Source organism: Heterodontus francisci, chromosome 30 (assembly GCF_036365525.1).
Source record: "Heterodontus francisci isolate sHetFra1 chromosome 30, sHetFra1.hap1, whole genome shotgun sequence".
Lineage (NCBI taxonomy): Eukaryota > Metazoa > Chordata > Chondrichthyes > Heterodontiformes > Heterodontidae > Heterodontus > Heterodontus francisci.
Genome location: NC_090400.1, coordinates 47,133,243 through 47,158,717, shown reverse-complemented (window position 1 = coordinate 47,158,717; position 25,475 = coordinate 47,133,243). Strand labels below are relative to the sequence as shown.

Below are 25,475 nucleotides of genomic sequence, written 5' to 3'. Positions count from 1 at the left end.
GAACTCCCACCAGGAGGTCGATACGTAACACCTATTACAGTTTTAGATCCTTTTGTGTTCCTCAATTCCACCCACAAGGTCTCCACTGGATGCTTTCCCCTCATTATATCCTCGCTCACCAATGAGGTGATATTATTTCTAATCAGTCAGGCTACTCCACCCCCTCTGCCATCTTCCCTGTCCCTCCTGTAAACTTTATAACCAGGTATATTTAGATCCCAGTCCCAACCATCCTGCAGCCACGTCTCCACAATGGCCACCACATCATAATCTTCCATTTGAATTTGCGCCTGCAGCTCATCTAGTTTATTCCTTACACTCCGTGCATTTGTATATAGAACTCTTATTTGGACTATACCCCCTAACCTGTCCCTCAGCACTGATGCTTTATTCGTCTGTTTATTATTTCTCTCTTCTGGTTTAACCAGTATACTTCTTGCAGTTTGGTAACAATCAGCCTCACCACTAACCTACACTCCTACCTTCTCCTTTAACTTCTTGTTTTTCCATTCAACTGAATCCTCCCCTCACTATTTAGTTTAAAGCCCTATCTACAGCCCTAGTTATGCGATTTGCCAGGACTCTGGTCCCAGCATGATTCAGGTGGAGCCCGTCCCATCGGAACAGCTTCCTCCTTCCCCAGTACTAGTGCCAATGTCCCACGAATTCAAACCCATTTCTCCCACCAATCTTTGAGCCACACATTTACCTATTTAATCTTATTGACCCTTTGCCAATTTGCTCGTGGTTCAGGTAGCAATCCAGAAGTTACTAGCTTTTTGGTTCTGCTTTTTAATTTAGCCCCTAGCTGCTCATATTCCCTCAGCAGAACCTCTAACCTCATTTTACCTATATCATTGAAACCTACGTGGACCATGACAACTGGATCTTTCCCCTCCCACTACAAGTTCCTCTGCAGCCCAGATGAGATATCCCGAACCCTGGCACCAGGTAGGTAATAGAGCCTTCGGGACTCTCAATCTTGGCCACACAGAATAGTGTCTATGCCCCTAACTATACTATCCCCGATTACGACTACATTTCTCTTTTCTCCCCCGACTTGAATGGCTGCCTGCACCATGGTGCTGTGGTCAGTTTGCTCATCCGCCTCTGTGATTTCCACACAGGGAGCAAGAATCTCAACCCTGTTGGACAAGGACAATGGCTGAGGCTCCTGCAGCACTACCTCCTGGATCCCTCTACCTGTCTCACTCACAGTCACACCCTCCTGTCCCTGACCACTGGCCAAATTCAAGGTCGTTAATCCAAGGGGTGTGACTGCCTCCTGAAACACAGCATCCAGATAACTCTCCCCCTCCCTGATTTATCACAGTGTCCGAAGCTCAGACTCCAGCTCATCAACTCTGAGCCGGAGTTCCTCGAGCAGCCAACACTTGCTACAGATATGGTCACTAGGAACCACAATGGGGTCCACCAGCTCCCACATCATGCAGGTACAACACATCGCCTGGCACTGCATCTCTATTTAATTAATTAGATTTTAATTTGTTTTTTAAATTTCTGACTGGTCTTTAGTTTTTAATCTGTAAAATATTTCTCCTATTCACCTTTAATCTGAAATCAACTTAGAATAGGTAATTCAAATTAGCAGTTACTTACCAAACAATGAACTTACAGTTTTCCTGTGATGTCACTGTTTTTTTCCACTGTTTTTACTCCCTTAAATTACCCCAAAATTAGATTTACACTAGGAACCTTGATTCCCCCCAAAAATACACGACCTACTATATTAAAAAAGAACTGTAGACCTTTCTCTCTACTTTAGTTAAGAACCCAGCTATTTAGAGTTATTCCCTAACAGCAGTTACTCACCAACCAATCACCTTTCCTGTGATGTCAATGTTGACTATTTTTCAAACCTCCGACGCTGTCTGAGTGAACTCTCTCTCTCTCCTTGTCTCTTTATGCTCCGGCTCCGGAACATACCTCGACTATGCCCGAACTATCTATTCTTTGAAGGTAGCCCATTGTTCATCTACTGGTTTTCCTGCCAGCTTGTGACTCCAATTTATTCACCCCAGCACAATTCTTACCCCATTGAAGTTGGCCTTCCCCCGGTTAATTATTCTTACCCTGGATTTCTCTTTGCCATTTTCCATGGTCACCCTAAACCTTATGATAAAATGATCACTCTCCCCTAAATACTCTCCTATTGATACTTGATCCACTTGGTCCACCTCATTCCCAAGAACCAGGTCTAGCAGTGCCTTCTTTCTCATTGGACTAGCAACATACTGTTGTAGAAATTTTTTCCTGAACACACTCTAGGAACCCTTGCCCCTCACTGCCCTTTACACTGCTATTATCCCAGTCTATGTTTGGATAATTAAAGTCCCCCATTATAACTACCCTATCACTTTTGCACCTCTCTGTAATTTCCTTGCAAAATTGTTCCTCCATGTCCTTCCCACTAGCTGGTGGCCTACAGACAACACTGAGCAAAGTAACTGCACCTTTTTTGTTCCTTAGCTCTACCTAATTGATTCTGTCCTCCACCCCTCTGGGACATGCTTTTTCTCCAGCACTGCAATGCTCTCCTTAATCAATACCTCCACCCTTCCCCCTTTTTTCCCTTTCCTATCTTTCCTGAACACCTTGTATCCAGGAATATTTAACATCCAGTCCTGCCCTTCTTTGAGCCAGGTCTCTATTATAGCCACAACATCATATTTCCACATGGCAATGTGCACCTGTACCTCACCAGTCTTATTAACCACACTCAGTGCATGCACATTAAACTTGATTTAGACTTTATTACTTTCTCCTTACTCTGACCCCACCTAATAACTTACTATTCCCTACTCTCGTGCTATCCATCTCCCCCAGTATTCTGTGCCCAAGTGAAGTTTTTTTCTAAATAAAGTTTATTTTAGAGTTGCAGCATTGCTTATTTAAAGACTGCTTGCCAAGTATCGTAATTTTAAAATCTTAGCACGAAAATGCAATCTCTCTCTTCTGGGGCCTACTTCAGACTGATGACTTTAGAATACTCCCTCTCTCTGACAGCTCTTAAGGTTTTAAGCTGTCTCAAAGAACATTAGAGCACGACACTAAACTCCATAATACAGTAAAAACTTGCAGAGCTCACTACAGTCATTTACAAGTATAGCTGATGTACAAGACAGAAATGTTATACTGTGTTGATACAGTAGGAGGAGCGTGTTGGAGGTACAGTTTTTCAAGTTCATTCTGCTGGCAGAGAAAGAAGAGAAAAAAAGTTCAAATAATAAGCAGTGCTTCGTTATCTTGGTTTCTATAAGAGAAACCCCAGTTCAACAAAGTCCAGTCTAACTGAGACTTGCTGCACATACAGTTGGGCTTATTTTTCTTGCGTTCTTCACAGAATAGAACTGGAACATGTGGTAGTACATATTAACTAGCAAATTTTACCCAGAAAATGTTCTAAAGATCATGAATAGTTAAAAAAATGAAATATAACTATGTGCATAACCTGACTACGCACAAAGGTAGGTCCAAAGGACAGAGGCCGTTTGGCTCATCACATTCATTCTAACCCCCCATTATACCATCTAATTGTCTCTGGAATAATTCCAAAGTTTTTCTCGCCACTGTCCAATCTGGTAGTCAATTCTAGGTAGTAGCCACAATTTGTGCAAGGAAGCGCTAGCCTAAGATCAGTCTTAAACTTTTCTTTTATCAGTTTATACCTGTGTCCCTTTATCCTACAGTCATGATTTAACATGAAAAAGTGTTTGGGATTAACCTATTCTATTCCATGTAGTATTCAACATAGCTTAATGCGTACTTTTTCATTCACCTCCTTTCAAGGACCAACAGTCTTGATTTTTTTTTTAACTCTATCCTCTGACATTATGGACCAGCTCCATACCCTTTCTCCACACTACTAAGGTGTTTCCTCAATGAATGGAACAGAACACAGTACTGAAAATGTGGTTTGACCAAAGCAACTTCAGACTTGTACTCAATTGCTTTGACAGCACCAGCAACCTCCCCTCCAAGTCACACAGCAGCAAAAGTTAGAGATAAAGAGTAGGATCACTGGTAACAGCACACAAATCATGTCTTCATCATCCCTTCACTAAAGTTCAAAGTTGAACAGCTCTAGAGCCCTGCAGGTTTGGTGTGTCAAATTGAACATTTTCATATCATAGTGACCTGGTGACACAAGTTGACCAGGTCAAATGAAACCACTTACTTTATGCTGCACTTATCCTGAAGAATTGCCTCCTAAGGTTGATGCCATTGCTAGTAGGTGCATTTGTATCACTCTGGTGGCACCAGAATGGCCAAGCAGAAATCTTGCACCAGGCAGTTGCCTGTATAAAACTGCTGGGATTCACTTAAATTGGTAGCCCGGAAAACCCATTAAAAATAGGTGTTAGCAAAGTCAAGCAGTTTTGCAATGCCTTTCAGTTGGTGACCTGTGGCTTTGGGATGTCAGTGGAACTAGCACAGTGTCACACAATATAAAGGCAACTTCTGAAATGTCCTGCTTATATTCTGGTGTAGTTTCTTTTGTAGCTGTTCTCAAGTCACCATTTCTAACTACTTTCCTAGGGCTTCTTCCTTCCACAGTGACAGGAAGGTTCATACAGCTGAGCGTGGATGAAACCACTTAAATGATCTGTACTGTGGGGCAGGGGGTGAGGGGAACTGATCTCTGGGATGACAGGATTATCCTGTGAGGAGAGAGATAGATAGACTGAGGAGAGAGATAGATAGATTGAGGAGACTGGGCCTATATTCTCCAGAGTTTAGAAGAATGAGAAGTGATCTCACACAGTCTCAGAATAAGAGGTAGGCCATTTAGAACTGAGATGAGGAGGAATTTCTTCACTCAGAGGGTGGCGAATCTTTGGAATTCTTTACCCCAGAGGGCTGTGGAGGCTCAGTCATCGAGTCTATTCAACACACAGATCGATAGATTTCTAGACATTAAAGGCATCAAGGGATACAGGAATAGTGCAGGAAAATGGTGTTGAGGTAGAAAATCAGCCATGATCTAGTTGAATGGCAAAGTAGGCTCAAGGGGCCGAATGGCTTACTCTGCTCCTATGGTCCTATGGAACAGTGCCTCTAACAGCCCACCAGAAGTCAAAAACAATAGTTGCTGCCAGCAATCTGCTTTGCATTTAGGTTGGCAATAGAGCAAGGCTGCCAAAGAAATAAATATTTGCATTTATATAGCAATTTTTCACACTGTCATGGCATCAAACGTGTTTTGCACACTGAACAACTTCTGGAGTGCTGCGACTATGGTTACGAAGTAAATCGGACGAATGACCAAGTTATGTTTACTGGTGGCGATGGCTGAAGGAGGAATAATGGCTAAAACACCATCAGAACTCCCTGCTCTACTTCAAGTAGTGCCATGAGATCTTTAATGTTCATCTGAATAGGTACACAGGTCTTCAGTTTTATATCTCATCTGAAGGATGGTACCTCTGACAATGGAGCATGTATATAGTAGTGAATTATGTGCCTAGGTCCTGGTGTGGGGCTTGAACCCACAACCTTCTAACCCAGAGGCAAGAAAGCCAACAATTGGCCCAAGCTTCCATCAACTACAAAGTTTAATGTACTATCAAACTGTAAAATCCAGAAGATTGGTTCTCCCCACTGCTCCATAACTTGGGCTGATTTTACAACTACATTAGATTGCGAACCATCATTGCGCAAAAAGCTAGATATTCATCTGCAAAGTATGAAAACCTTTAAAAAAAATCTCAAGGAAAGCTATTAATAATTTGAATGAGAACAGTGTGCACACTATAGAGTAAAATTTTCAGCACAATAAAATTTAAGTGGAACCTTGATCAAATTTATTTCATATTTTGAAAAGTGAGATCTCTCGAAGAGATGTTTATCCATTCTTGCTCAATGCCCCCTAGCATGTGATCTGAAACCACTGCAGCTTACAAGAAAACCTAGACTATAAATAAACAGCAGGCAGCTTTGAAGTTGTTCCTCTGTTGAAATTCAGACACAAGAGGAAAATATTCAGTTGAGTGAAGTAAAGACTGCAGTTTCCTCCCAAGCATGAAGGGCGACCAAGGTCACAAGAAAGGTCTGTTAGAACCCTTTCACTTGAGAAACTGAATGGAAACATTCCATTGGCGGCACCTTGTACTTTGATAACTAAATTCTGAATGGCCTTGGGTACTTTACTAATAAAAAATTAAGAACTAACACCAAACTACACTTTGCTGATTCTTAATGGTAACATACATACGTACTGCAATTTTGAAAATCCCTGTGCATTTTTTCCATACAGGGAGAGGAATTGGACACTGTGGGGAGGTCTGGTGGCACGGTGCCACAGACCAGTAGGGCAGAGATTCTTCCCTGCTGTTCACTGCATGATGAGTTCCGATGTTAAGTTATGTCATCCAAGGAAGCCTCTGAGCAGATGTGAAACGCTTGCTCCCTCAGCAAAGACAAGACAAAAATGTGCATTGCAAGTAGCCAATTACGGAGGACCATCTAGAGGGGCTGGGAGCAGGCTGGAGGGGGTTACTCAAAGTTCTTGGGTGCAGAACTGAGGGAGCGTTATTCACTGCTCTCTCGTCATGCAAAACCTGAATTGCTTACTTACACTGTATCAGTAAGTTCAACAAAATGTCCCACTCCCCAGCACTGACATCTTTTTTTAATGGCCCAAAAAGGGAAGATTGTCATTGCCATCAACCTCTAATACCATTGCTAAAATGCCTCCCATCTCCATCCCTGAACACTGACCAGACCTGTCAACCTGGTTAAAGTTAAAACACCACGCTAAGCACTACATTTCTTAAAGGGTCATTTTTATGTGCAGTTCTTGGATGGATGCTTAAGCTTTTTCATTCAAGCACAGACATTTATAGCATCCATCACTAAAATTTCCTGACTCCAAGATCCAAAAGCTGACACTCACTCTGACATCTTCATTACAACAATTTTAGATGCAACTTTGTCAGAAATCCAGCCCTAGTGCTGACTGGAAAAATAAACAGGCTTTATAAACTTCTACAATGTCTGTTCCATCTATGGCCATTAACAACAGGCCATCTCACAGACCTGTATTAAGACTAGCATTATAGCAACTTTAATATGAAAAAAAAAATTTGTAGCAAAGTTTCACTTTGACAGTAAACAGCAGTAGGAACAGGATAAGAGACTATAAGACCAGAATTTTCAGCAGTGGGGCAGCTAGCAACGTCTTTCGTTAAACTTACCTCTGCATCCTACAGCTCAAAAGAATTTTGTCCACCAAGTAGCTGAAAGTGCGAGTTGTTAATGGCACAGCAAGGGCAGCAGCGATCTGGTACTTGAGTGAACAGCACAACCAACAGGATATCTCCTTAACCAATCAGATTTAAGGATTGGGAAATAAACACAGGAAGGATTGAGATGAGCAACTCAAAGAGCAACTTTTGGATATTCACAGTAACCCATGCTCCTCACCTGAAATTGCTACACCTTTTATCCATAAATAATGACAAGCACCATTAGCATTGCAGTTATTTCAACAGCAAATTCTGGCGCATCAGTTTTGTTTTTGGTCTCTTTCCACACTACCAACATCAGTTTGACAGATGTAGAAATGTGCACCTCAGTACTCTAGGCTTAGTTGGTAAATGCACTACATGGACATGTATAAAACATTACAACCAGCAAAGTTAAAAGATCAATCACCGAGTTGAAAAAATCTCAGTTGGCCTCAGCACCCTGGGCTATAGACAGAAATGCCAGCCACGGTTATAGCTCCTGATCTCTCCAAAGCAATCTCTACTGGAAAATGTGTCTGTAGATACTGGGTAAGGACAGGGTAGGACTTGGTACACCATTTTTACATGGAGGGCACCACAGCCAACTGAGGAATGGCCATTTGGGCAGTGGATTGATGAGTTAATGCCTGGCATGAGGCTGCATCTTCAGGAGACTGAGTCAGGATACAATTTTTTTTTTTAAATGGTGGGCATGTCATGGTTTTGAACGGATGTTCAAAATTAATTCAAGTTGGCTAAGAACACTACTTATACGGCTGAATTTTCACAATTATTTTTATACAGTGCAACTTTGTTAAACTAACATTAACAAAAGCCAGATTTTTCCACTCAAGAGGGAAAAAAACAAGTGCTAATTCTTCACAGCATTTTTGGTGGTTTTGAATCTAGCTTACTCAGCCGAGGAAAGCTGTTCCAATTTTAATTAACTAAGCAGAGTCAGCAGATAAATCCAAGTTCCAAATTCCAGCACCTTCCTTGAGGTAGATTTTATTTATCCAAAGGACTTGAGAAAATAATGGCACAGTGGCCAATGTTCAAATTCTACAAAGACAGCCAAACCATTTTAATCCTTACTCTTTGAGTTTGGTGAATTTTATAAAGCAATTAACAGGCAATTTTACACTGACAACACGTCACTAGCAGCAATCGCATTGTTTCTGCGGCTGGAGGTGAACTCTGTGCCTCTGACAGTGCCCAGGACTCGACTTATCATGAATCACTTGAGCACAGCTTGGAGGAGTGGAAAATATGGGCCTCTTCTAATTAGCTTTCCAGCACTTAGTCAAAAGATTACTCTCAAGTTACATTTTTCCAGAACCTCAACATCAAAATAAAAGTGCCCAGATTTTTTTTTGCAGAAAATTAATACAAGGAATTTTTGGGAGTTTATATGCATGTGGCCACTGTACCCCAATATCTGCAAATACTACAGTACGACTCACAATAAGATACTGAATGAATTTGACAATTTAAAAATCACTCATTCTCTCAGTGTACACTTGCAAAAGAGACCAGACAATTTTAAAGTCAATTATAAAGCTCAATGCCAAATATACTGAATCATATGTATTTGCAGCACTGAAAGACTAATTGTGTCCTTGCTTATTGTTGTACAATTTCCTTGGAATGCGGCAACACAGTTTTTTTTTAATACAATGGTTGTTGGACAGGGTCGTTTTTATGTGCAGAGTGTATATTGTTAAGAGGCTGCAACAGTACGATGTTTCTCACATAGTTTTAACCTCTGGCCTCATATTTATGGTTTTCTATTGCACGATAATTTAAAATTCAGATTTTCAAGTGTCAAATTGGAAACATAACCAGTTTTTTTTTTAAGGTTGAATTCTATACCACCAAAGCATGACAATAAAATATATTTAAAAAATTAAATTACATGGCTTCTCTAAAGTGACATAAGCTGAACAAATGGAATGACTGGTCAACAACGGAAAGGGGTGGGGTAAAGTAAACTCACATTTATCAGTACTCCCTACATGATCTCCTTCTGACTTGATCACAAGATTACCTTTACCGTTCTATATCACCATTAATGTGCCAAATTGGCTAGTCAATCTTAACAGTGCAACTGGCAGGCTTACAAATCAGATTAACAAATCTTCCTCAAAAGCATCAAGTCAGTTCAAATCTTCCATCACCAAGCATGTCAGCTTGGAGTCAACGATACAAAGAGACCATGCCCACAGAACTTTGTCCCCCTCATGGAAGAGGTAGTCACTAGTTGGTCAACAGACACCTGACAAGCACAGGTTTATGCATTCTATTCACCATGGCTATAATCTCTTGTGGCAAAACCTAGTACTCCATTAGATTTTGTTTAAATGGTTTCATCCATTCCTTTTAAAGCCTTTGTGATGCTGAACCCTAAAGTCCTCTGCTCTTCCACATCACCCAGCTTTCTCCCATTAAAAGGTAGAGGTAAATGACCACCTCCAGGCGCGTATCCATTGTCTCAGGCGCGTATCCATTGTCTCTCGAGATAAGGAGGCCCAAAAGGAAAGGAAATGTAACTACCTTACATTTACTGGGAATTTGCCACTTCTTTCCCATTCTATCTCACCAACATCCCCTTGTAACTTCTTTTGGTCCTCAGGAATATTTACAATACTCCTATTTTACTATCGTCTGAAAATTTGGCCACCACTCCCTGTAGACTTATATCTAGATCATTGATGTACAGATGTTATGGAGAGATGGAAAGGAGTGTGGGTGGTTCCCACTGTTAACCTCCCAAATGACCGCAATGGTATTTTGTTAAAATGTTGAGTTAGTCAGTGTTTTTTAGGGTCATAAGGTTAAAAAAAAATTATTTTTTGAACACAATTGCCAAAATGGTCACCATCTCACCACCACCCCCCACCCAGACAGACAGACAGACAGACACACACACACAAGGTTAGAGAGATAGAGAGAAAAGGCTAGGATGTAGTTCAAAGTGAGGTAGGTATTCGAAGTTTATGGTAAACCTGAGGAATTTTCTCAGGACAGTCTCTTTGAAAAGGAGCTGGCCTGGGTGTTTGTAGTCTTGAATGTTATGAGGTGTTGTAGATTTTCTGATGGTTCAGATTGGAGGTGGTGCTCACTTTCAGTTCTCTGCTGCAGCACGCTAAAGTGCAGAATTAACAGCAGGGCTTCTTCCTCAGTTTGGCTGGATCTCTTTCCACAGCATCTCGCTGGACTGCTTTCTGTGATGTTACGATCTCATCTCTCTCCAGAGGGCTACCTTTTAAGGTCAAAACCATCACATTAACATTTCTCCCCTGATGTGACCACACTATGGCCCAGGATGTGGAATCCATGGCAATCTATTGATGTCTGGATGGGTATCATTCTGTTATGATGTGGTTGCTTCACATTCTTTGTCTCAGAAGAAAACCATTCAATTCAGGAATGTCTCTTGATGGTTTCTGGATGGGTGCAGTCAACACCTTAACCTGGAATGTATCCCTTTTATCTTTGAGACAGTGAGGCAGCTTTTGAATACACAGGCCAGGTCTTCTGACCTTCGGTGGTCATCTTTGCAGCACATTGACATTTCTTTTTTTAAAAGTGGACAATTTCAAAAAGTCCACATTGAAAAGATCATATCGTAAAAGTTAGGAATATGTCGTCTTTTCTGGACATAACACAGAGTAAACAGAAGCAGTCCTAGGACCGCACCCTGTAGGACACATCACTTCCCAGCACTCTGAGAAGCTGGCCTCAACTCCTCCCTTCCAACCACCTCTCCCTAATTCCATACCTCTTAATCTTGTTCTCTCTCTCTCATATATATAGATCTGGGGAGGGAGGGAGGGAAAGAGAGAGGGAGGGAAAGAGAGAGGGAGGGAAAGAGAGAGAGAGAGAAAGAGAAAGAGAAAGAGAGAGAAAGAGAGAAAGAAGAGAAAGAGAAAGAGAGAGAGAGAGAAAGAAGGCTCATCTCCTCCCCAGGATCTAAAGAGCAAACTCAGTTTCTGTATCCTCTCCTTCACAAAGGCAGCAGAAATAGTTCCCAGAAAGTAGTCATAGAAGTTATTTTAAATTACAACAAGACTAGACATAGCTACTAACTCTTATAAAGAAATACAATAGAGATTCTTATGATCTGATTCAGAACATATCCTTGGATCCGCCACACATACCATAAAGCTATTTGAATATGAAAATAATTGAACGCTCTTTTCCTCCTCGAATGGAAAAATGAGCCATCAAAAAAGTGACTTTTGTTTTCCTTACTAATTCCTGCTCCCCCACAGTCTCTTGAACATAATGCCAGGGTACAGTTACACAGACACACTCCAGTACCTCAAAGTGCTATTATTCATGTGAAAGCATAATAGTGAGTCGTGCAAACTAGTCAATCATAAGGATTGTCATGAATGAGCCAGATCCTATCCCTATCCAACACACACACAAGCAGCAGAGATTGCTGGATAGCAATTTTTCCACTCACTAGCTTAGTCCAATTATAACAACTCTACTGCTACTGCATCTAAATCAGTTCATTCAGCGCACACAGAGTGGGTCAAGATCTTTTATGGTCTGTACATATCAAGTACTCACTGAATAAATCTGCTGAGCTAGAGGGGAAGTGAGAGTGACCCTTTAAAAGACATAAGAACAGGAAACTTTCATTCCAAAGAGGAGCAGCTGTATCCAGAAGAGCAACTTGGGCTTCCTTCAATTTTTGACCAGCAAGAATGACTTAAAATCCTTAACTGCAATAAATCTAGATGCATTTGATACTACTCATCATAGACTAAATGCTTTTGGCCTCAGGGTTCACAAGATATAAACCATATCACAGGAACAGCGTCGAAGCAGGGTTTTTTTTGGTAGAAAATGAAATGAAAAGATTTCCGTAGGTTACTTATTTTTCTGTTAAGAGCAGAAATGGTATACAGGTCAAATGTCTGTTCCTGCTATTATTTTCAGCATGAATGCGATTTAAATATGACCTAGTGTTAATTAAATTTGATTCCTTGCCTTCAATAATGATGCATCAGTGTACAAAGAAGATACACCTACACATATCTGACCCTAGGTTGAAGGGTCCATGCCCTACCCCCATCAAAAGAAAATCAGAAAACAACAATCAAAAATCAGAGAATGCTTTTAGAGTTGGGACTCTACAGGCAGTGCACTTTTCTTGTAAACCATTAGCTAAACTTGGAAGTAGAAAACCCCGCACACTATCGCACTATCTGTAATACATCACAAGGCTAAGCAATTCTCACCAGCAAAAAACATCAACATCCAACAGCAGATAAAGCAAATTAAATAGCGCAAACCAGGCTTTTTCCCTGCCCCTCCTTACCTTCTCCAGGTCTCCTCCTTTCTCTGAGTCACACTCGATTCCAGTTTCATCTTCCAGGAATGGATTTGTAGACGGTGGCGCTGCTTCAGGCTTTTTCTGTCAATAGGCAAAGGAGAGCACTCAGTTATTATACAAAATCTCACTACTTAAAATATTTTGGGGGAAAAAAAGTACATTTCAACCACCAATAATTATATACACAACTCATCACACATATATGTAGTAACTAATAAAAAGCTAAAGTCTGACCTACAGCCACTGTATAAATTACCACACTCGGTAGGAAATGTAGAACAAAAAAAAAATGAAGCTCTACTTCTGTTGTTCTTTACTGTAGTTGGCCTGCAACATCCCTCCCGGATATAATCCTTCATTTCTTTTACTGTTTCAAACATACTCTGTTCCACTTCACTGGCTGTAAAGTGCTTTGGTATGTCATGAGGTTGTGAAAGGTGCTATACAAATGCAAGTTCTTTTTCCTTTCACTTGCACTGTAATTTCATTTAGTTTCGAACAGTTTGCTGTTCCTAATAAAGGAGATAAAGCTCAGCCAAAACTTGCCTACTTGAATGGACAAAAATCTTGTTCTATGGCAGCAAGAATGTCTGTAGAAAAGCATGTATCTAAAATAAGTTTACAATTACCTTCTACTACTGTTGTTCACCTGTAAAAAAAAACCCAGATAGGTAGGAACAGAGTTTACAATATTTTAACTGAAATCCTGATCAGTGCTAATTATAAAACTAGCCAAGACCCACAAAACATTTGCATTCAAATTACTATCTTTATTGCAACAGACTTCAAGTACAGGATTTCGAGTTATTCTTTCACCAAAGACTTTAACAAAATCAAAATTTCGCACTCTGGAAAAAGTTACTTAAAGCTGCCCATGTGTAAAAACAGGCCAGGAACATAAATACAAATTTTGTTGGAGAGTTTGACCTTGACTTGTTTATAGTCATAGAATATGAAAGTCTAATTGAGAACTGCTTCTCCGAGTTAAAAAAGTAAGTTTACATCTGATGGGCTCAATATTATTTGAGGAATAAACATCATTTCCTTGAGATCTGCCTGTTACAATTTCAGCATCTAGCATCGAGGAAAACACAGTTTCATAACTACCAATCTCGTTCCATGACAAAGTCCTTTTTTTAAGGATTCATAGCAACATTATAATTGATCCTTTCTTGAGTCTAAGTTTGTGCGTTGGTGTGCCCATTGGAGTTAAGACTGCATAGAAACTCTGAAGGGTTAGACTGTTATCATCATCAACCAATGGCAGCCACATATGCATCACGCACTCGAATCCTCCACGGGCCCCAAATGCAACAGGCTCCGCCCACCAAATCAAACCACCAGGCACACCTCTTAAACTGGCCAATCAAAACAGTCCAGACAGACAGAAAACAATTATAAATGCTATTGTGATATTGGAAATGGCACAGGTACTGAGAATAATGCCAGAATTCACTGCAATAACTAATGGCCCTTGGACATCACTCAACAAGATCCTTCCAGCTAGGAGGCCCTCAATGGCAATGCCTATTTGCCTGGTTAGAATGATCACAAGGGTCACAAAGGAAGGAGATATCGTGAGTGTCTTTTTTTTTTAATTCAGTAGAAATCGAGGACTGTATTAAAACTATTATGGCACTGTTGAAATAAAGGATCTTTTAGGAACACTACTTCAACTACCCATCTACAGCATACCAACTCCTACATGGTAGTCAAAACTAATCAGCTTCCTCAAAAGGATTGCCCTCTGATTTTGACACTTAATTCTATACTAAAACTTTTACTACCATAATTAGGCAGTGGAAAAGTAAATATTTTACATTAAGAATTCCAGCATGCAGGACACCTAAATGAAAGCAAAACAGTTAATGTAATTTACGCCCTCATTATTTCTAATTAAAATTAGAAAAAGTTGTTTCTCCCAAAATAAAAACATAACCAAAATACTTTTAGCAACCTTAATCTCCACTGTGGCTATTTAGCTATTAAAACCAAACTAAACTCAACACAAAGCAGGTAGGCAAAGTTATGCACATTTATTATTGAAAGTGACTGCTAAGACCTAATCACAGTGCAGTACAAAACACCTTTGAACTAAAAGGTTAATGAATCTTTCATTGATATGCATCTTTTATACAGGCAATACAGTAAAACCTCACTGTGTTCAACATTAAGATATGTCACACCTACGATTATTCTAAATCGCCCATTCTCAGCTGTGAAACTCATTATCAAGTATTTACTGCACAGAAATAGGCCATTAAGACCAATAGTTCTATGCCATAAGAGCCTCCTCCATTCCTTCACCTAACCCCAAAATATCCTTCCTATTCCTTTCTCCCTCATGTGTTTTTCTAACTTCCGCTTAAATGCATCTATGCTAGTCACCTCAACTACTCCCTGCGGTAGCGAGATCAACATTTTAACCATTTTCTGGGTGAAGAAATTACTCCTGAATTCCCTATTGGACTTTTTAGTGACGATCTTCTGTTTATGACCCTTAGTTCTGGTATTGCCCGCAAGTGGAAACATCATCTTTATGTCTACCCTATTAAATCTTTTCATAATCTTCAAGACCTCTTATCAGATCACTCCTGTCTTCTATATTACTCATCTCAATTTTCTTTTCTTCCTATAATCAACTGTTTTTTTAATGCTTAAACTTAGTTTCTCCTAACCTTCACTTTCTGTTCCCTGATGCACTTTTCAACTTCAGTGACATCCTACATTATGCATCTTGATCATTTACCTGCAAGTTCTTAAATTTAAAAAAAATTGAATAATGATGCATAGATCATCATATCCTTAATGCAATTTAATGAAATTGAATGAATACTTAGGAAGCCTTTTAAAACAATACAAGTGTACTGTATTAAACACAGGTTGACATGGCACACGCTGCACATTGCCAATGCAGCAGCACACGCAAGCAAATACATGCACATCACACATCACACAGTGTTGGACATCTTTCTGACGACAGTGGAAAAACTATGATATGGAAATTGTAGTAATAAAAGTACCAGTGACCGTTGTAATGTCTATACATACAAGAGTTTGAAGCTGTACAGAGCAAGGCATTTATACAACTGCAGCATTACTGGATAACTGCAATTTTGTAGAGCATCCTGAAATTCATGTAGTGGCCTGGAAACAAGTCATCACAAAGTAGTGCAGCTTGCAGCTGGCAATCTAGTGGGCGCTTGCATCAAACAGAAACTACCAGTGACGGTTCATATACTTTTATGATCCTTTCTTGTCTCCCTGCAGTACTTAATTCTGATAGCTTGGAATCTCATTTGACAAATCTTCCAATTTTCAGAAGATTTGCTCAAAAGTTGCTTTTGTCAGTTAGTCATTATTTTGGATCTTTATTAATATTGCAAATAAGTTGCATCTATATTAAAACATTATCACAGATCATCACACAACTGTTAAAATAAAAATATCTGGCCCTGCAAAACGGAAATATTGCTCATGGGCAATGTACATTATGCTCAAAACCAAATTTAGACTTGCGCTGACAAAGAAGTCATTATACAACACCACTCCAACTGCCACAAATAACTTGCTTAATCCATGACACACAGAAACATGGTCAAATATGTAGGTTTCACACTCCAGGTGTGAAGCAGATGACTTTGCCCAAAAATGTAATTCATGTAGTAAAAAACAGGTCAACTGCTTGCCTGGGAGCAATAATAATATACACATTGGGCCACAAAATGCTAATCAAAGGATCTCCAATGAGTGAAGTATTAAAGTAAAATCCAGTGTGCAGGTCATACTTTTATGTATAACTGGGAGATGATTTAACAGTCTGGTCAGGACAAGAAAACTCATGAGGCAAATGCACAAGTTTTTGTGGTATTTTGACATATACACCTCGACAAGCATTTTTTCTGGTTCTAATTATGGTACAATCCATCCCCATCAAAATATATTGCGGCAAGTTTAGCGCAGTGCACAAAGATTCCGGGTGGTCCAGTAATTCCACCCATACAGCACTGTACACCCATAAAGAGCAGTAGTGTTAGATTTAGCCATATGACCAATCATACAATGAAGTCAGCATTCAGAGGCACTCTAATTTGCTGCTATTAAACCAGCTGGCCAACTAATATGTTGGGGTAAAAAAGATTAAAATAAAATATTTATTTATTTGCATTCTACCGCTAGAGGAAGCTGCAGATATTTCACAATTTATGTCAAAGACACAATAAATGCAGCAACCTATTCTTCATTTTTACAAATTCAATTCAATAATTGACTCTTGAAAACTGAGTTTCCATGGATTAGGAGGCTGAAATTACACTGTCACTTTTGTAGTTTTTGCATTGATGCCAAAGCAGCAGTAACCTGATTTCAAAGTGCATTAATTCAAACAGATTAAACATTTCAAACTAGTTTTCCATTTCACAGGCAGTGGGTATAACTCCATTCTTCCTCAGTATATTGTAGGACACTGGATAAACAACCAATGTTTATTTATTTTTATTTAGAGATACAGCACTGAAACAGGCCCTTCGGCCCACTGAGTCTGTGCCGACCAACAACCACCCATTTATATTAACCCTACTGTAATCCCATATGCCCTACCTACACTAGGGGCAATTTATAACAGCCAATTTACCTATCACCTGCAAGTCTTTGGTGGTGGGAGGAAACCGGAGCACCCGGAGGAAACCCACGCAGACACAGGGAGAACTTGCAAACTCCACACAGACAGTACCCAGAATTGAACCCGGGTCCCTGGAGCTGTGAGGCTGCGGTGCTAACCACTGTGCTCAATGTTTTCTGTACCGATGCTCTATAAAGACAAAGAATCAAGTTTTTTTAATATAAATCCTTGCTAATGGTATGTGTGCAGGATCATACCAACATCCATGATACAGGCATAGTTTGGGGCCTAAAACCAGCTTTAGAATTGGTGAAAAATTCACAAAGTCACTATGGCTCTATTAACCTCAGCAAGCACCTAGCCAACACTGAAAACAAAAACAGCCTCAGATTTCCATGAACAGTACAACTGTATGTAACCTTCCTCTCTCAGAATTCTTGATCAAACTAAGATTCAATCTTGAATTTCAAACTTAAAGAAGCTAGCTTCACCCATTTGTGGCCAGACCACCAGACAAGGAACGCTCCATCCCCATTGAATTACCCAATCCCAGTTGCACCACACTTGATCTTGGAAAATAAAAATTGGTGAAGTTACTATCTTGCTGACAGAGCCACAGCCCCAGTTGGCAGTCTGGCAGGGAGCAGGACTGGCTGACTGGAAAAATCCACACCTTAATTTTATACTGAAGGAAATGGGAAGAGAAAAGCAGCAGAGGTGGAGACTCAAGGACAGTTTTTTTTTAATGATTTTAACAAGAGAACATTCTTCCTCTTTTCCCACATTACAACAGTGATTACACTGACAGTGACACCATATATAAATGACTTCGATCTTGGAATACAGAGCACAATCACAAAATTTGCCAATGACACCAAACTTGGAGATGTGGCAAACAGCGAGAAAGATATGAACCATCTGCAACAGGACATAGATAGGCTAGCAGAATGGGCAGAGGGTTGGCAGATGGAATTTAATACTGACAAGTGTGAGGTGATGCATTTTGGCAGAAGGAATAGGGAAAGGCAATATAGTTAATGGCACAGTTCAAGTGTGCAAGAACACAGGGACCTGGGGGCACATGAGCATCCATCTGTGAAGGTGGCAGGACATATTGAGTGTCGTTAATAAAGCATATGGGATCTTGGGCTTCATAAATAGATGCATGGAGTACAAAAGCAGGGAATTTATGCTGAACCTTTATAAAGCTATGGTTAGGCCCCAACTGAAGTATTGCGTCCATTTCTGGTCGCCACCCTTTAGGAAGGATGGGAGGGTCCTTGAGAGGGTACAGAGGAGATTTACCAAAATGATTCCTAGGATGGGGGATTTTAGTTACAAGATTATGTTGTTGGGGTTGTTCTCCTAAGAACAAAGGAGGTTGAGGGGAGATTTAATAGAGATGTACAAGATTATGACAGGCTTAGATAAGTCAGACATGGAAAAACTATTCCCATTAACTAATGGTACAAGGACTAGGGGACAGAGATGAAGATTTTGGGCAAGAGATGAAGAGGAATATGAGGAACAGCTTTTTTTTTTTTACGCAGCGGGTGGTAATGACCTGGAACTCGCTGCCCACAAGGGTGGTGGAAGTGGAGACAATCAATTACTTCAAAAGGAAATTGGATGGCCACTTCGAGGAAATAAACTTGCAGGGCTACAGGGATCGAGCAGGCAAGTAGGACTAACTGAATAGCTCATTGGAGAGTTGGCATGGACTTGATGGGCCAAATGGCCTCCTTCAGTGCTGTAAATGACTGACAGCCAGCATGGATTTGTTAAGGGCAAATCGTATTTAACTTGGAAGTTTTTTTAATGAGGTAACAGAGAGGGTTGATGTGGTCTACATGTTCTTCCAAAGGGCAGTTGATAAAGTGCCGCACAACAGACTCGAGTAAGGTTATAGCTCATGGAATAAAAGGGACAGTAGCAAATGGATATGAAATTGGCTGAGTGACAGGTAACAAACAGTAGTGGTTAATGGATGTTTTTCAGACTGGAGGAAGGTTTGTAGTGCAGTTCCCCGGGGGTCAGTGTTAGGACTCTTACTCTTCCTGATATACATTAATGACCCAGACCTCTGTGTACAGGGCACAATTTCAAAATTTGCAGATGAAATGCAACTTGGAAGCATTGTGAACTTTGATGAGGATAGTGTAGAATTTCAAAAGGACATAGACAAGTTAGTGGAATGGGTGGACAAGTGGCAGATGAAATTTAATGCAAAAAATTGATGTTGGTAGAAAAAGCGTGGAGACACAATATAAAATAACAAAATGATTCCTGACAACGCAGTGGCCCGCTGATGTCAGAGTGCGCCAAGCTGCGGGCATGCGCGATAAGGCGTCATCAGGTATCCAGCCCCCACACGGCTGGAGGAAGCAGCTGAAAGGGAGACTTTGAGGCTGAAGCTCGATCCCCGTCACTCGCTCCCACCCCACTATTTGCTCTCCCCCCCCTCAGCAACTCGTTCCAAGCCTCGACGTTTGCTCCTCTCAGCCGCTCGCTCCAGACCTCGCTGCTCCCCGCCACTCCCCTGGCCGATTGTTCCTCGCTTCGCGTCACCCCACTCTCCGGCCGCTCGCTCCCACTTTCCCCCTACCCCCTCTCCACCCCACCCTCCAGCCACTCGCTCTAGGCTGCGCCGCTTCCCTCCTCTCGGCCACTAGCTCCTACGTTGCCCCTTGCGGCCCAACTTGCTTCTTCAAGCAGCACGTGGTGACTGATCAGACGTGGGAGCGAGTGGCCGGGAGGAAGGAAGCGGTGCGGCCTGGATCTAGTGGCTGGATTGGGGGAGCGAGCGAGCGGAGAGCAGGGTGGCACGTGCGGGGAACAATCTGCCAGGGAAGTGGTGGGGGGGGGGTGAGGAGAGCAGCGAGTTCTGGAGCGAGCGGCTGAGGGGGTAAGCAGCCGATGGGGAGAATGCGTGTTGCCAAGGGGCGGAGCAGCCAGTGGGGGGGGAGCTAGTAGCTGCATTCGGGTGAAATCTGTCCTGGTCAGTCATATAAATGAATCACGCTAACGAATTGGCAGCACATTTTATACTCTGCCCAATTTTCTTTTCCATCAATCGGGGTGCCAATTCACTATCTTCCAATGGAAATTCAATCATAAAATTCCTTTTGTATTTAATAGGAATACTGGAATGTTGAATGGATCTGAGGATTACAGTTAGTGTCCTATAACTTCATAGTAGCATATTACTGGGTTTCCATCCAACTTAATATAAGGTCAGTTTGCTAGAACTATCTAGCCATAAGCATTTCCTGTGATAAATTGAACAGCGCCATTTTTAATTCTGGCAGCTGCCTGAAAGTCGCAGACACTGACGTTCCAGTTGACGAGCCTGCATTTGAGCATGTGCAAATACTGCACCAAGTGGTTGCATTGTCAGCAAACGCAGCCATAAAATAAAGGGTACATTTCTAAAGGGGGTGCAGGAGCATAGGGACTTGGGTGTATCTGTGCATAAATCATTGGAAGTGGCAGGACAAGTTGAGAGTGCAGTTAATAAAGCATACAGCGTCCTAGGCTTTATTAATAGGGGCATCGAATACAAAAGCAAAGAAGTTATGTTAAACATGTATAGAACATGAGTTTATCCTCAACTGCAGTATTGCACCCAGATCTGGATGCCATACTTTAGGAAAGATGTGAAGGAGTTATAGAATGCAGAAAATATTCATGAGAATGGTTCCAGGGATGAGGAACTTAGTTACATAGATTGAAGTTGGGACTGTTTTCCTTGGAAGAGAAAGTTGAGAGGAGATTTGATAGAGGTACTCAAAATCTTAAGGGGTCTCTACAAACTACACCCCAACTCTACAAACTACACCCAAAGAACAGCATTAATTTGGATAATGAGAATGCTATGGGGCAGATCATGTATGGTGACCATCAGTAGAAGAGCTGAAAAAATAGTAAACCTAAAGAAATATCAATTACAAGTCAAAAAAAAAGAAAACCAGTACAGATAAGGAAAAACTGAAAATTCTGGAAACATTCAGTTGGTCAGGCAGCAATTGTGGAGACACGAACAGAATGAACATTTCAGATCGATGACCTTTCATTACAACTGACTTAAGGAGACTTTACATTAAGGAGACCAGCCAATGGCAACTGTGCTCCAAAGTACAAGTAGCCTAACCTATTAATATAAAAAAGTGAAGCATTGCAGACTGATGGAAAATGTGGGTTTGTAAATGTCATTTGGTTGTTACTCGCGTGTTCGTTCTCCGTGTTATATAGCAGGGCCCAACACACTTGCAGACAACTCAGAGGACCATGGCATGCTGAGCGTAGCACCTTAATTCAACCCACCAGCAGATTATGCTCATTTTTCTTACCTAACTCTCAGAAAATTCTCAGACACTGGCCTGAGGGGCCAGTCACTGCTGACAGGCATGTGGGCATGTGGAAAGTAATTAGTCACAAAGAATCCGGAAAAAGTTCAGAAGTCTGGTTGTCAAGGACCATTAGCATCTGACTAACACTGTCTGCCTAAAATGTAATGCAGGTTCTTGTGCATAAATAAACTGAAACCAGACACTAACATTGAGATTTTGAAGAAGACCATAGACATTTTTCTTGGCAACTCAGCCAACAATTCAAAGCTGCCTATACAGATTTCTTTTTAAAAAAGGAATTAAAATTGGTCATTTTGGGAAGTTCAAATGCTGTAATGCACTTTCTGGAGACCAAAGGTGTTTTGCTGCAGGAAAATTAACACTCAATGCTGTATTTATACTGCAGTCCTGCAATACCAGCTGTAACTCCCTTTGCTATAAGGCTCATCCCATATATAAGGTACGCCAATTTATTTTCGGCTGATAACTGGAGACACCAATTCTAATGTGCAAGGCATAAGGGCGAGGAGTGCACAGAAGCAAATGTGTTCATGCACTGATGACGTATTACTGGTGGTTTTTAGAATCCAATGTCCATCTTCAACCAACTAATAACTTTAACTTGGGATTATGCACGGATTTCAGGGTAAAAGATTGACCTGGAAAGTCACAGGTCTTTTCTTTAAATATCAGTTGCCTCCACAATGGAATTGTGGAACAGGTTCTTACCAGATCTCCTAAAGTGGTGTCTACTTGTCATAACCAGTGTCCCATGCTTGCACTCCTTATTAGATATCATGTCTCCATTAAACAAGGCTCAGGTAGACATTAAAAAGCAGAAGGTTTTCTCTCTCTCATTATCAAACAATGTCCAGGCCAAACAAATCATTCATCGATTGGTGGTTGGGTGGTGCCAAGCTTGGGTTTCAAAAACCGACAGAGTTTATAGATAGGGAAGATTGAGGGAGATAAGAAATTCTATGGCAGGACCAAAAGGGAACAGATCAGATAAGGAACTAAAACTAAAAGGTGGTGGGGTGGGAGTCGAAATAAAATGCAAATGAGTGATTCGAACGAAACATAAACATGCAGACAGAAGAAACAGAGATCAAAACAAGGTCTTGGGGTTCTTAACTGTGTCTAGAGAGTTGGTGGTGGTACTAACGAGTGATCCAAGAACTATACAGGACAAAGGAAATTTTAACAAGGACGCTCATTTCTTTTCTGATAATGTCTTACCACTATGCCATCCGTCAGCGTGCTGCCTGAGAACCGCTTGGCTAACAGCCCCTCAAAATTTGTTGTTCTTTGAATTGCAAACAGCAGTAGTTTCACTTCAATTTCCTTGGCTCTTGTTCGCATTATTTTAGCCAGCTCGATCCTAAAACAGAAACAGGAATGTCCTCAGCCAGGAACCCCTTTCTCCCATTTTCGAAATAAAAAGGATATTCAAGGAATAAAGAGACAAAGTAACTTGACAAATTCAGAACATCCCACCAGGGCTATCTAGCACCTCCCAGTTAGAGAGGGCCTGAGGTGGGATCTTGGTTTCAGTTGCCACGCGTGCGGCTACCTTCAGTGATATCATTTTATTAGTTTACAGCCAGGCCACTAGTGGAAACACCTTATGACGGCATTATGTTCCAGTTTGGTTCAGGTGAAGGAGGAAAGATTGAAGAGTCTGAATTCACACTATTCAAGCACAGTTCCTGTAACCTAGTCATGGTGTGGCCTCAGCAGTGCCAACAAGCTCCCCAGACTACTGGACCCAACCAGCTGAAGACAGGAAAGTGACAGCCATCTACAGTTGGGAAACACTGATAAAGGATTTTTTCCAAATAAGGGATGACAGTCTAATGAAACCTTTAAATTAGGGAAGCCACGTCCCTTCATTGCTTTTGAAAGACGAGGAACTCATGGTAATCTGACAAAAATAAAATGAACAGCAAACATTATCACATATCTGTTTTATACCTGGTGACGTGGCAAAACTCCACAGTGATCCGTTCACTCATGCACCATTCCACTGGGAACATCCGGCCATATTTCTCTTCATAATCTACAAGTTGACGTTTAATCCATGCGTACCGTCGGTCTATCTTATCCAGCCATGCCACCTTGTCAAAGAATTAAAACAAAATGGTGAGAACACATTGCAGTTTTCCTTCTGTGATCTAAATGTATACCCTTTACAGCTATTTATATACTGGACATAGTTGGGTGCAGATCTCTCAGCCCAAAGTAAACTTGCTAGATTCTCTTAAGCCTTCCTGTCGGCCAGCCTTAGCAAATACAGCAAGCTTACTTTGGGGTTGCCAATCACTACATTAAGACACACATCTTGGGAGCTGGTGACTAGTGCAACACCTAAGCACAATGTGAAAGCCATATCAGACCAATTCGCTCGTGCCTCATTTTAAGTGGCATCTCAATACTAGAGCTGCAACAACAGGTTAACTATAAAAGACACAAGGGGCACAGCAATTAAAGTGGGACATAATTAGACTATCGAGTTACTGTTTAGTCTAATTCATGAATTCTGACCCAGCAGTGTCATGAATCCTTCGATCTACATGAGTCCAGAGTGAGGAATGCAGGGTTGTCAAGTGGTTCACAAATTCATAACAAGCACTTTTCTGTTAAACTAACAAGGTCAAGTAAGCTCTAGCCTTAAATTTGCTTTTTTGTTACAACCTGATACTACCATAACAATTTATATATTATCATATTTCTAGTATAACTATTTAATTTTCTTCCCTACCTACTCCTGGAAGCACTGAGGTCTTTAGTCCCTCAACCTACTGGCTATTCTTCACACTAAATCTAAGCAGAACATTCAGATCGTGGAAAGCACCACAGCTGAGCCCGATGCTAATGTGCCCGGTGTGCACATAAGGAACCTTCCAACAGGAGTCACTGGATAGCAGTTGGAGCCATGGACGATTTGTTTTCTTCCCTGGCCTAGCCATTGAAGGCAACTACCCACTTGGCTGAAATCGAGGAACTCCACAGGGGCAGCAATTTTAAAGCTAACTTTCCAAAGTGTGAATTCTGTGAAATGCAAATTTGAGTACATCCAGCAAGACCCTGAACTTCATTCCTGTAAAATAGTGCAGCAGTTTCAAATGCCTAGAGCAAATATTGCCCTTGTGGGCCTCCTAATAATTACTGTAAGCTAATGTATTCATTCAGCTTCATGCTTACATCTTGGTTTTCTTGGAACAGAACAAGGTACTCTGAAAGATGTTGCTTTGTAAACTTTTTAATGATTTCTTGTTTAATTCTGGGATCCAGCACATTGGCAACGAGGCAGGCATCGCGTAGGATGTTACTCGGACCCGCTGGTCTCTGCAAAGGTGAAAAGGAAAATCCACCAGTAATTAGGTGTCCAGTGAATACACCACACATTTTTTTTTTTAAGTTTTAAAAGTTTTAAACCAGCTATGGGTTCTCGTATTCAAGAAAGGGTTGCCATTACTCAATGCTTACGCGATATCTTCATTTTAGAAACTGAATCTTTTCTCTTTCATGTGTTGTTGAATCATAAAATTCAATATTTATTTAAAAAGTTGAACAAATTTTTTACAGTTTTGAGAGTATGATTTAAGATGGTTGCAGCTCAAGACCAGTTTTCATTTAGTTCTAAAAATGCTCAACAGTTCTACTAATTTATAAGCCTCGAACAAGAAAAATCTTATTTTATGACTACCATCTTGCCAAATTGAGGTTACACTGAAAAACTTAAGTTCAAAGGTCAAGCTCAATTAATCATCTGGTTATCGCCAATTCAAGAAAAACATTTTAATTGCTAAAAACAAACTTGACAGTTGTAGATCATTTAACTTTTGTATTGAAATAGTATTGCAGTCAAAGTGAAAAACAAAATCGCTCCATTCCTCTTCACT

General features: G+C 40.8%; 1 protein-coding gene across 2 annotated transcripts in view; it reads right to left on the bottom strand.

Moving 5' to 3' along the window:
- Window positions 1–25,475, bottom strand: part of vps53 (VPS53 subunit of GARP complex) — a 258,571-nt gene that overhangs the window by 157,356 nt on the left and 75,740 nt on the right. For both annotated transcript variants that reach the window (XM_068010509.1, XM_068010508.1), the window contains exons 9-12: window positions 24,775–24,918; window positions 23,545–23,687; window positions 22,810–22,951; window positions 12,586–12,681 (exon numbers count right to left, since the gene is read on the bottom strand). In XM_068010509.1, the coding sequence (XP_067866610.1) occupies window positions 12,586–12,681; window positions 22,810–22,951; window positions 23,545–23,687; window positions 24,775–24,918 (525 nt within the window). The remainder of the gene's footprint in view (window positions 1–12,585; window positions 12,682–22,809; window positions 22,952–23,544; window positions 23,688–24,774; window positions 24,919–25,475) is intronic.